General features: G+C 46.0%; 1 protein-coding gene across 2 annotated transcripts in view; it reads right to left on the bottom strand.

Annotated features, from left to right (window-relative positions):
* Positions 1-13,124, bottom strand: part of GRK3 (G protein-coupled receptor kinase 3) — a 114,366-nt gene that overhangs the window by 55,028 nt on the left and 46,214 nt on the right. The window contains exon 3 of one of the 2 annotated variants that reach the window (XM_028527900.2): positions 6,771-6,844. The exons of the other annotated variant lie outside the window; for it this stretch is intronic. Within the exon in view, the coding sequence (XP_028383701.1) occupies positions 6,771-6,844 (74 nt within the window). The remainder of the gene's footprint in view (positions 1-6,770; positions 6,845-13,124) is intronic. 2 annotated transcript variants of the gene reach the window in all.

Raw genomic sequence — 13,124 nt, 5'->3', positions numbered from 1 at the left:
CGCAGGTTCGATTCCCAGTCAGGGTACATGCCTGAGTTGCAGGCCATGACCCCCAGCAACCACACGTTGATGTTTCTCTCTCTCTCTCTATCTCCCTCCCTTCCCTCTCTAAAAATAAATAAATAAAATATTAAAAAAAAAGAAATTTTAGAACTAAAAAAGACAGTACCTTAAATAAAAAATCCAATGGATGGAGGTCATTGCAGACTAGAGATGCCAAAAGAAAAAGTCAATGAGTATGAAGACAGAGCCACAGAGAATACCCAGTCTGAGCAACAGAAAGAAACCATATTTGGAGGAAAAATTGAAAAAGACTCCAGTAGCATTTAGGATAATATCCAAGGATTACAGATTCACGTAACTGAAGTGGCAGAAGGAGGGAAAAGAGAAACTGAAGTAGAAAAAAATGTTTTAAGAAATAATGGCCCACATTTTACCAGATTTGGTGAAAAGATACCAAATGTACAGATTCAAGAGACTCAGCAAATCTCACAAAGGACACACACGGTGTCTATGATTACTCCACTGAAATGAAATGCAGGCGAGGGTACAGTGGGGTGGGCAGGACCCTTTTACACGTGTCTAAAAGAAATACATTGGACATATAAAAACACTGAGAGGGCATGGAAAAGATATATCGTGAGAACAGTAAGCATAAGGACACTGAAGTATTTATATCAATATCCAATGAAATCTCTTTCTTTCTTTCTTAAAGATTTTATTTACTTATTTGTAGAAAGAGGGGAAGGGAGGGAGAAAGAGAGGGAGAGAAACATTGATGTGTGGTTGCCTCTCATGTGGCCCCCACTGGGGACCTGGCCCACAACCAAGGCATGTGCCCTGACTGGGAATCGAACTAGAGACCCTTTGGTTCTCAGCCTGCACTCAATCCACTGAGCTACACTCGCCAGGGCCAATGAAGTCACTTTCAAAGCACAAATACTACTATAAAGAGGGAAATTTCATATGAGAAACATAACCATAAATATATGTGTACTTAGTAATAGAGTTTCAAAATACATGAAAAAATTTGACAAAAAAAAATTGGCAATTCTACAGTCAACAGTTAGAGATTTTAACACCCACTCTCAGAAGTCGACAGAACTGGATATGAAAATCAGTAAAGAGGTAGAGGATCTATCACATCAGCCCCTTTGATCTGACTGATATTTATAGACTACTCATCCACCACCCCCCTCTGTTAAATTCTCCACGGGCTTCAGAACACACTCCAGACTTGTTACTCAGGCCCCCACGACCATGACTCTGAGCTGGTCTCACCCTCCTCCACCCCTCTCGCCCATCACAAACACCCCACGCTGGGCTTTCAGTTCCTCCGACACACTAAGTTCTTTCCCACCACACCAGGGGCTACCTCAGCCATGACCTTAACCTAAGACGGTCTCCCCAGCCCCGCCCTGTTCCTGTCTTCCAAAGACTAGCCTCCTTGTCATTCAGGTCTCAAGTTCAGATGCCACCTGCTCAGAGAGCCAGTCTTTGACCCAGCTCTCTCAGGTGGCCACCAAGTCACAGTACATCCGTTTTGAGTCTATTTTGAGTCACTGCATAGTAGTTATTACTTCCTGATATATTTCTTATGTTCCGAGTCACTGCATAGCAGTTATTACTTCCTGATACATTTCCTGTTTATTTATTACTTGTTTATTGTCTGTTTCTCTCAACAACAACAAAAAGAAGCTAAAAGACAGCAAGGACTTGGCCTGTCTTATTCGTCCAAACAATACCTCCCAGTATCAGTGTTTGATAAATATTGGTTGAATGAGTGAGGAAAATTCTTTAGAGTCACTTTACTCCCATCTCATATTTATTTTGTTTTCTGTGATTTATCTTTAAATCTAGGTATCAGACACACACTTTTATACGCTGCCTCCAAATCTCACTGGAACCAGCAAGAGTATAAACCAGCACACTGAGCAGGAGGTAACCATGTGCCAGGCACTGTTCGGGTGTGCTGCGTTCACGCAGGACAACCCTACGGGATGGGCGCTGCTGTCACACTCATTCTTAGCTGCAGAAAGCCGGGCAGAGAAGCTAGGCTGCCTGCCCGAGTTTACGCAGCCAGCAACCCCTGGGGCCCGCATCCCCAGCCAGGCAGTCTGCATTCAGAGCTGGAACCCTCACCCGCTGTGTTACGGCGTCCCGTCTGCCTGAACACTACAGTACAGCAATTATGGCTTAGAAAGCCGCTGTCCACCCAGCATCCTACCTGAGCCTCAGTCAGCCTATCGTGTAGCAGGAGATGATTCTAACCTTATTTCACAGATAAGGTAACTGAAGCCCAATATGAAGTCCCAATACTGTGAGCTCCTCAAGTACAGGAACAACATACTGTTCACACTCTTAAGCTCCAGGTCTGAAATGAGGCAGATGCTTCCGAGTTTGCTCAGTAGCTGGGCCCACATCCCACAGCTAGTGGGAGACACAGCTGCACCTAGGTCCTAGCTAGGCCTTCTGTCTATGAGTCACATAACGGTCAAGATGGAAACTGATTGCACGCACACACGGCGAGCATACATTAAGTATTACACGTGGGCGTTACAGACAATAAACGGTGAGAGCGCCGAGGGAGTAAGCGACACAGGAGACTGGGAGAGCGGTACAGGCAGGCCCGTCAGAGAGCACAGAAACTGAACTAGACCTTAAACTGAGCCGGGCCTGGGCTCCCCACGGCTGAGAAGGGGAAGCAGCACTCCAGGCTGGGGAACGGACAGAACAAGCGAAGGAACAAAGAGATGGGCTCAGTGAGTTGGAAATGTGGGTTATCAGGGGAAGTTCTACATGAGAAGGTAGTGAAAGTTAAAGCAACGTAGGCAATAACTAACAAAGAGCTACGTGGCTGTCAGGATAAGCTACTAGGACCTTAACCCACAGGAAACAGGTAGCACTGAAAGTCTGGGGCCACAGAAAAAGGGAAATACGACGTACAAAACAGACACTTTAAGATAGTCCACAAGAGAGTTTCCCAAGGGTTGGAATCATCACACAGCCACCAGAAACACGCAGGCTGATGAAACCGAGGAGTCGGAGAAGGGCCACTGACAGCTCCAACGCCTCAAGACCACGCTGACTTAGAGGACTGTGTGTGAAGCCCGTGGGCTGGCTGGCTAGCTGCAGCGGAAGGAGACAGTCCCAGTGGCTCAGGAGCTTCGCAGCATAGTCCTCCCAGAGGATCATCTGATCAACCGGCTCCACGGGGTGCTAAGCCAGAAGAAAGGTGAGCAGAGCCGGGGAGGGAGCCAGCACAGGGAACCCCGATGTTGAAAGATCAAATGGAAACACTGAAGCAGCAGCAGCACACACGCCACGTGGGCAAGAAGCACCTAAGAAGCAACCCCAAGCAGATGGCCCGGCTGCTCCCTCCGAGCAAGTTATCTGTTAAAGGAGATTTCTCCATATTCGACTAGGTGGCTTACGCATGCTGAAACTGGAAAGGTGACGATTTTAACAACAAAGAAGGAACAATTTTTTTTCAACAGGTATAGCTGAAATACTCATAAAATGCCTGGTTATGATTCAGAATGAAATAATGAAGTTCCTTCATGCTGAGCAAAACCCTTTTGGATTTCACTCACTTCTTACACAGTACTAAGTAAATGTGCATCGCAATTTGACCATTCTTCCTGGAAATACATTGATGTAATCTTAGCAGAAAAAGATCAAGTTTTCATGTATCAGTAACCCAGAAAGGAAGCAACGGCCCTCCGATTTTCAAACCTGTGCAAAAATGACTAATATCAACCCTAACGATGCTGCTTTCTTTGGGGTAAAGACACCTCAAGTTCATGGGAACAGCACATGTCATTTTAAAAGTATGCTTTAATTAAAAATACCTCCTAATTCCTGTTTGACTTTTCTCTCTGAGCCATCAATTATTTAGAAGTGTGTGTGTTCCCAGACAGTCCGGGATCTCCTGGTGAACTCTGCTATTGAGTTGGGTCTTAATTCCACTGCGGTCGGAGAACATACTCGGAACAATTTCAGTCGTGAAATTTGGAGAAGCTTTCTAATAAATGTTCCATACGTTCTTCTGAAAAAATGCAAATTCTAACTTTGCTGGGTGCAGCATTCTGTGTCTGTCAGCTGGGTCACGTTTATTTATTACTCCACGGAGATCCTCTCTGGCCTTAACCAATTTCTTGTCTGTTCCATAAGCTCTTGAAGTACACATGTCGTCCACTAGGATTACAGGTGTATTTTGTTTTAAACCTGTCCAGTGTTGCTTTGTATATTTTGAAGTAATGTTATTTACCACGTACACACTTAGGACTATGGTACTGGCCCTTTTATTGTTCTAACATAATCTCTCAGTCTCCAAGCAGCATCTGAGCATCAGGGTGCTCGGATGCTGGCGTGGCTACCCCAGTTTGTCTAGGTTGGTGTTTGTGCTGTGTATCTTCTTCCACCCTTCTGTTTACAAGATGTCACCTGTAAGCAGCATGTAACTGGGTTTTTGGTTAGTTACCAAGTTTGACAAACTTAGTCTTTTACTTGGAGTACTTAGTCCACTTATGTTATATATAAGTAGTTACAGATGGATTTTAGCTATCATCTTACTCTTTGTTTTCAATTTAACCTAACTTAGTGTTTTATACCCCCCTTTTATTCCTTTTGTAGATTAATACAATGTTGTTTCATTCCATTTCCCCCTGTATTAGTTATATATACAAATTTTATCCTTTTAAAAGTTACCTTCGTGATTACAATATGCATCCTTGAATGATATCCTGATGCAAATCACTGCTATTACCATTCCCCCCATAATTCTAGACTCTTAAAGCACTTGAACCCCTCTCCACTTGGGTGCCACTGCCATGCGTGTTAGTTTCACATGCATTTTAAACTCTAAAAACATTTTGTTACTGTTTTACATGGTAAACACCTGTTCGTATGTTGCATGTTTATCCTTTATGATGTCCTCCGTTCCTCCTTGTGTTTCCATCTGGGGTCATTTCCCTCCGCTTAAGGCAGCTCCCGTCAGCATTTACTTAAAGCAGGCCCACTACTGGCAAATCCCCTCAGTTTTTGTCTGAAAACACCTTTATTCCACCATCATTTTTCAAGGAAATGTTTGCTGAAAACAGACCTCTGGGAGGGGCAGATTAGTTTTCCTTTCCGTACTTGACAGTTGGCCATTTCATTGTCTGTCTGATCTTTCTTAAAATTCATTGACTTCTAATAACTTATGTTTATTGTGCCTTTCCCACCACTACTGATCCCTCTCGGAGCCCCTCCCTCCCGGTCACAGCCACCGCACTGCTCTCCACGTCCCCACGGCCTGTTTCCTCTCTGCTCCGTCATTTCTTTTACAATGTCACCGTCACCTCAGTCAAAATATTGCTCCTCCGAAAGTACTGTGTCTTTTTCTGCTCTCCGGAGCCTTTAAAATTGTTATCTCTGTCAAACGTTTCCATAGTCTTATACTGATGGGCAAAGATATGTTTCCTTCATAGACATTTTGCTAATGGTTTTCTGAGTTTTCTGAATCTGTAAATTGCTTTCATCATTTTGTATAATCCTTACTATGATCTCCTCGAATATTGCTTCCGCCCAGTTCTACCTATGTTAGGCCTTTTAACCACGTCCCACATGTCTGTAATGTCCTTACCTTTTTCTTTCTTTTCTCTGTGTTTCAGTTTGACATTATCTATTATTCATTAATTCTATTACGTATTATAACCAAGCTGCTATTGGTTTTAGCCATTAATTCTAATTTCAAACATTATACTTAATGTTCTAAATGTCCAGTTGGTTTTCATAATGAAATCAAATCATGCTGAAATTCTCTCTCCTTCCTGAATGCCCATATTTTCCTGTAGTTACTGTCTCGCACATATTATTCTAGTTGCTTGAAGCTCCTGCCAGCTGTCCCCAGCGTCTGATTCATCTGTGGGTCTGCTTCTACTGCCTGGTTTGTGAGGCACGTGACCTGGCCTCGTCCGTGTCTAATAGTGTCTTACTGTATGTAGGACCCTGCAGATTCTCTGCAGTTACATGTTCTGCCTTCAGAAAAGACAGAGAGGGCTCCCCTCGTACCCTGCCGCACAGGTGCTGAGGGGCCAGTCACCCCACAGGGACTGAGCCGGGCTGGGTCTGAGTTGGCTTCTTGTCTCCCGGAGCAGCCTTCGGCCCAGGGCCAGGCCTGGACTCTGTTACCCCCGGACTGGCCAGCTGACCCAGGTGATCAGCAGCCACAGATCCTGAGCGTCAGCAGAGCACGCGCCTGCCCTGTGTTCAGACCCCTGCCCGCAGCAGGGTCCCACATACGGTCCGGTGCTGCTGCGAGGCTGTGGGGGACTCCAATGCCTTCCAGGAGCTTTTAGCTCCTCGCCGCCACTCTCTGCCACCCTCTGCCGCCCCGTCTCCAATCTGTCACTCTAGCAACGTGCGACCGGAAAACTTCGTTCATTTCTCTTTCCTCCAGTAGTGGCCCTCTGCCGGAGAGAATGTCTCCAGAAGCTTCTGCGGCAAATAACACGGCTGGGAACTTTCAGTGTCCCCCTGGGTGATTCTCCCGAATCCGGAGTGCAGCTCCTCCTCGTTGCTTCCGGAGCGCTCCGGACCCCTTGCAGGTAGGGTCTGTGCAGACGTGGTCGGCAGCTCCAGGAAACTGCCTAGGATACCTTGTACTACTAATTACTTTCAATGAATTTCTAAGTCTCTGTAAGATTTTTACTAGTCTGAGCATCTTTCAAAGTACATTTTAAATATGCTTCAAAAATAAAAGCACCAGTAAAACAGTTACTTCTTACCTCTTCATAAAACTTCACCTGAGGTACAGCTTCATTAATTTCATTCAAACAAAAATCTTTAAATAGCAAGAAACCTAAAGGAAAAGAATAAAACATTTCAGGGTGGGCAATAAATCGAAATTGTACCCCACAAGGTATTTTCAAAGTAATGCACTTACACGTCAACCTTTTCCTCCCCTAACTTAAAAATATAAAAACAAAGATTTCAAGAGGCTAATTATACCCTCGAGGGAAGGACTCCAGGTAAGTAAGAGTCCCCCACACACGGCTCTTTGCTTTGGGGCCCGTCTCTATGGGCAACACCCCCCCACTTCCAGAAAATGCATGACAAGCAGGGCTGGCGGTCACCACCACCTGCAGCCGCTGCTCACCACAGTGAGCAGGAGGATAAACAAGGGGACAGGAGACTCGGGTAGAATGCAAGTGTTGGCAAGGGTCACCATGGAGCTAGTAAATACTATGTCCACAGAAACGGGGCGAAACTCCCTTAAAAGACAAAAGGGCTTCCACAGCCTTTCTAGTTTCTTCTCTCACCACTCACTACCTCGGAGTCCAGGCCAAACACCTCACGCCGGAGCAGATCGCCCAGTCCCGCGCCTCACCTTCACACGGTCGGCGGCGTGCACCTGGGACGCCGCCCCACTGCCCAGTGCCCGGTGCACAGTGGGGGCGGCGCACATCTGCTGAGTGGGAGTGTATCTGCTTGACCCTCCCAATGATCCTCCGTCAGAGCACTTAGCGCGCTCTGCTTAATTCTCCGATTCATAAGCCCCCGCCCCCTTGCACACCTAGTGCCTAGCTTAATGTCCGACACAGGCAAGCCTGAATGAATTCACGAAGGTGAGCAGGACAAGCTGATGTCAGTCAAAAGCAACCGAAAAGTGAACGTAATTAAAGGGCTGCTGCAAGTCACAGCAGGGAACTGAAGGAGTCACAAAAAGTCTCAAATGCAGGAAGAACACAGACAGGATTCCCCAAGTACAACAGAACCCAGACAAGGGAAGCAGCTCTGGCAGACTTTTAATTAAAGCTGGCCTAGGAATCACGTGACTGGAAATTGCCTGTTGCTGCTCCATAAACTCCTCTCCTTAGTTCCAAGAACATAACCTTTGAAAGTGGTGAGTGGTCACTCACTGGAACTGAAAGACAAGCGCTAGGACTACTTGGGTGAGTAGGCAAGGTCAGACCCCCGGGGCCGGGAGCCGGGGCGGCGAGAACCAGGCCGCACTCACCCAGGACCTGGGCAGAGGCCGGCACCTGGGAGAGGTGAGGGACTCAAGCCGCAGACCAGGAGGGAGAGCTGACTTTCCACCTGTAAGACTGTTAGTACTTTCACTTGAAATAAAAGCGATGGCTGCCTTTTTGTTTTCATTCATTTCAAAGTGATTTTAAATTTCCCTTGTCATTTCTTCTTTGACCCCAAGAGTCATCCAAAAATGTTCAGTTTAATTTCCCAATATTTTATTTGTTTTTTTCCCCCCAGGTATTTTTCTGATACTGGTTTCTCTTTAATTCTCTTGTGGTCAGAGAACACATTCACTATGATTTCAATGCTTTTCACGTCACTGAAACTTGATTTTGGTCCCAAATTTGGTGAATGTTTCATGAGCACTTGGGAAAAGAAAAAAGTGTAGAAGGTAGAGTGTTTCACTAGACAAAATAAAAAGCCTATTAAGCAAACTTGGCTGATAGTTGAATTCAAGTCCATCCACTAAATCCTTAATGAATGTCTGTCTATTCTTTTATCCATTGTTGAGAGAAGGCTGTTGAAATCTACATTTGTACTTACAGATTTGTTCTTCATTTTACAATTCTGTCAGTTTTTGCTTCATGTATCTTGTTTTTATTTTTGGAAGAGGAAAGTAGGACAAGAATGTGAACATATATTTTGATCATACTAAAGATGTTTTTAAAAATGCCTGACACCCTGGCTAGGTAGCTCGGTTGGTTAGAGTGTCATCCCGATTCGCCAAAGTTGCAGGTTCGATCCCCAGTCAGGCACATACAAGAATCAACCAATGAATGCATGAATAGGTGGAACAACAAATTGACCTTCCTTCCTCCCTTCCTTCCTCCCTTCCTTCCTTCCTCCTTTCCTTTCTTTCCTTCTCCTTCCTCCCTCTCTTCCTTCCTTCCTTCCTTACTTTCCCTCCCTCACTCCCTCCCTCCCTTCTTCTTCTCTCTCTCCTCCCTTCCTCCTTCTCTCTAAAAAATGCAATAAATAAAAATTTAAAAGTAAAATGTCTAAATGGCAACATGAATGAATCTACCACACACGGGCCACTGGCTTTTGACTGCACTTGGAATCAGACTGAACGTGGTCACCATGGCCTCTGGAGTCTGGTCCCCACTTTCCTCTCCAGCCTCACCTTACAGCACTCGCTCCCATGCTCACTCCACCGAGGCCACGTGTCTACATTCCAGTTTCTCCAACACTTGGAGATCAGTTTCTCCAAACTCGATCTGTTCTCGGGGTCTCTCACGTGCTGTCCCCGCTTCCTTCAGCACGCCTGGATCTTGTGGACTGTCAGAACTCAGCTCAAATGCCCTAAGGCCTTCTATGTTCTCACCCATCTTCATTCCGCCTGTCTCTCTCTCTCCCCCCACCCTCATCTCTCACTCGTTCCCTCTCACAAACACAAACACAGGTGTGTGCACACAGACACATTTTGTTTATACCTGGGATGACCAAAAATCACCGTATGCATATACCGACTTCTTCACCACCCCGTCCCCACCGCACTGGACGCTGCCCTCAGGCCCCACGCGCCTCGTCCTCGGCACGCGTGCAGGAACAAGCACGCTGACTGGGACAGCAGAGGGGTCGGAACAAAGAACAGAGGAAGGAAGGAAGAAGTTGTGGAGAAAAGAAAGGGGAAAGTAAGGAAAGTAAAAAGTCAGGAAAATGGGAGGGAGGAGGGACAGAAAAGAGGGAGGGAAGATGAGGAAGATACTGGGGAGGGGAGTTGAATGAATGAACAGCCAACTTAAAGTGTTTCCAGCTACTTTCTTCACTGCAGTTGTCCCGCTGTCGACGTGTCCGACGAGCCCAAGAACCACCGTAAGGCACCGAAGGGGAGGAAAGCCCCTGCCTTCCTCACGTCTTCACACAAACTGGAGCTCTGCTTCCCCCGCAGCCGCTGCTCAAGGGGAGCGGCCAGGAGACACTTTGCCTTTGGGCTGAGCTCTAGAGCACCGTGTTCCAGGCCGAACGCAACTGACCTTCATCAGACTTAAATCACACTTCAAAAACAAATGAAGTTCTTCTCTGATTAGAACAAAATCGAAAGGACAAAAACTGGGAAATAATGTGCCTAACAGGTTCCTTTCGTCAGATTTCTCCAGACTTTAAAGAGTAATGACCCACCAGCTGTTTACCAGACGATTATAGGGGCTGTGTTTGCCCTTGTTTCCACGGCGAGCTGCACGAGCACTGACAAACCTCCGAGGGCAGCACAGTGTGGGAACGGCAAACCACCCCAATTTTCCGCAGCAGTGTGCAAAAATCAGCAGAAAGAACTGCACTGCCTTTTATAGAATATTAATGAGAAGTTCTGAAAAATGTTCAATATCAGTGGGGTCTAGGAGAAATTTTGAAATTTTAACTCCTAAAAATTTTTAAAGGGAAAAAAGAAATATGAAAAAAAAAAGTTTTGTGAGAAATAATACGTGCGCTGGGTTTTGCCCAAGAGACGCAAACGCTGGGAGGGAAGACGGAAGGCGTGACTGCTGAAGCGCCGACCCATCCGGGCTGGTCTGACAAATCGTCTCCTAAACATCTTCTAAGGGCCCCTGCGCTCCGCACTGGGAATGCGGCGGGGAGGGTTTTCTCTACAGGGGTCTGTGGGAGGGTGTGAGAGACAAGCAAGGAAGCCAGCAGTAAAGTTAAGTGTGTAATTTATGGTAAATGACATAAAGGGATTTCAAAAGGTGTTGAGATAGATGATAAAAGGAGAAAGAGATTCAGAATTCAGTAAAGACTTCTCTGAGCTGTGAGATAAAGTACAAAGCATTTCCATTTAAAACAGGCTAAGATGTCTAATCTCACTCCTATTCCATAATTTATAAGCCGTCTTAGCAAGTGCAGTAAGGTAAGAAAAGGAAATACAAGTTATTCGAAACGGAAAGAGAGAATTAAAACTGATCCTATTCATAGATAAACTGGTTATCTACATAACAAACCGAATCTAGGATAGACTGGGACACCTAAGTGGATTTAACTGCATTTAGCAGGGCCACAACACGACAGGCCATTAGATGAGAATCAATGACGTTCTGATAAGCTCACATCACACAACTGGAGAGCAAGTCCGCCTGCAACAACCTCAAAAAACAATCAATATTTAGGAGCCAATACATAAATAAGAGATACGAAAGACCTCTATGCTGGAAACCACAAAACATTACTGAGAGAAGCTGAAGACCAGGTACAGGACTGGAAGGATGTGCTCGGTTTACGGACGGACGGGAAGGCTCGGTGTCCCCCGCACTGGAAGGCTCCGATGGCAACTCCCCCTGCACTGATCCTCAGGTTCAATGCAATCCCTACGTAACCCCCGCAGGCTTCTTAAAGCAACTGACCTGCTGACATTAAAACGTGAGTGGAAATACAAAAGAAAGTAGAATACCCAGAGCATCTTGAGAAAAAAAAGTTCAAGAGCTTAGACCGCCCCACGTCAGCACTCGTTACACAGCCACAGGAACCAAACAGCGCCGTACTGGCCCGAGGCTGGTCGGCGGAACAGAAAGGACGACCCAGAAACACACCCACACGTACACGGTCAATTTATTTTCAAAAAGGGTCTCCAAAACGATTTATTGGGAAAAGAAGGCTGTTCAACAAGTGGTACTGGAAAAACTTACATCCACATTTTTCCATTTAAAAAGGAAGACGACCCTTACCTCACACCTTAGAGAGAATTAACACAGAACTAAGTTCTGATCCCAGAACTAAGTGCAAAGGTAAAACTATATAGCTTCTAGAACACGTATAGGGTATCTCCACAGAAAACAGTTATTCAGGAGATTTCTTAGGCAGGGTACAAAAAGAAAGGATAAATCAGATTTTACCAAAATTTAAAACTTCTGCTCGTGCAAAGGCATTTGTAAGAACACAGATCCACCATAGACTGGGTAAAATATTACAAAACTTAAACTGGAAAGAAGAAGCTTTGTATCCCATTTCTATATATATTTAAAACCCTCCTACAAACAATGTGTAAAAGAACGGGTAAAAAAGTGTCCCCTTCACAAGCGAAGAGACACGAGTGGCCGATAAGCACACGAAATGGGCTCGACAGCGCTGGTCGCCATGTGAACGACAGCCAACCACGTAGAGGCCACCGCCCGACCTCCTGCAGGACCCCTGCACGGGAGGGAAGACGTCTGACCCCAGCAGAGGCGGCGGTGGGAATGCCCACCTGCTGAGAGGTGTGTGCTGAGAGGCCCCACGCCCCACGCCGCTGCCCTGGCAGGCAAAGAGGGGGCCGACTGTGCTGGCTGGGGCGACGGATTCTGCGCACTCACACAAAAATCGGACGCAGACATTTATAGCAGCTTTACAGAAAACACTCAAGAGCTAGACACAACCCAGATGTTCTTCAGTTGGCACACCACAGTGTACGGAACACTTCGCAACAACACGGAGGAGTGCATTGCTGGCACCAGCCCCACGCGTGGCTCTCCAATGCATCACGCTAAGTGAAAGGAACCAGGCTCAAAAGGAGGCAGACTGAACGACTCCACCTGTATGTCATTCCGGGAAAAAGGAAACCGTGGAAACAGAACACGGGTCAGGGTTCACAGGGCTGGGGTGTGGGGTCTGGTCTGACTATTACAGGGGTGCTGGGAGAGGTTAGGTGACGAACTGCCCTACACCTAGACTTTGGGGGTGGTTATGCAACTTTATGCACTTGTCAAAACTCATAGAACTGTACACCCTAAATGGCATACTTTAATTTATGTACATTAAACCATGAAAGAAGAGAAATGAGATTCATACAGTTGAGCCATGTACAAGGCTCAAAAGATGCTCCTGAATAGTAGTCACACACTGGGGTCTAACATTTCTGGAGGCCAGTGCCTGATCACCTACTAACTCACAGAGTTCTCGTCACCTGCAGGGTGTTCCTCACGAGGCACTGGTTTGTGTGGGAGATAAAATCACTCGCGCCCAGAGGCTTGGGACGAAGTGAGTGATGACAGTTCTCCGTAAGGCAGAGGTCAAAAACAACTATTTTGACGCATGTGGAATACACAATATTCTTTACAAGCGAAAATAAAGGAAACCTTAAAGGATCAATAGAAAAGCAAACTCAAAAATAAAGAAAAAAGGCATGCCAGTATTAAAACTGA

This window comes from Phyllostomus discolor, chromosome 13 (genome assembly GCF_004126475.2).
Source record: "Phyllostomus discolor isolate MPI-MPIP mPhyDis1 chromosome 13, mPhyDis1.pri.v3, whole genome shotgun sequence".
NCBI classification, from domain to species: Eukaryota; Metazoa; Chordata; class Mammalia; order Chiroptera; family Phyllostomidae; genus Phyllostomus; species Phyllostomus discolor.
This window is presented reverse-complemented; position numbering and strand designations above follow the sequence as displayed.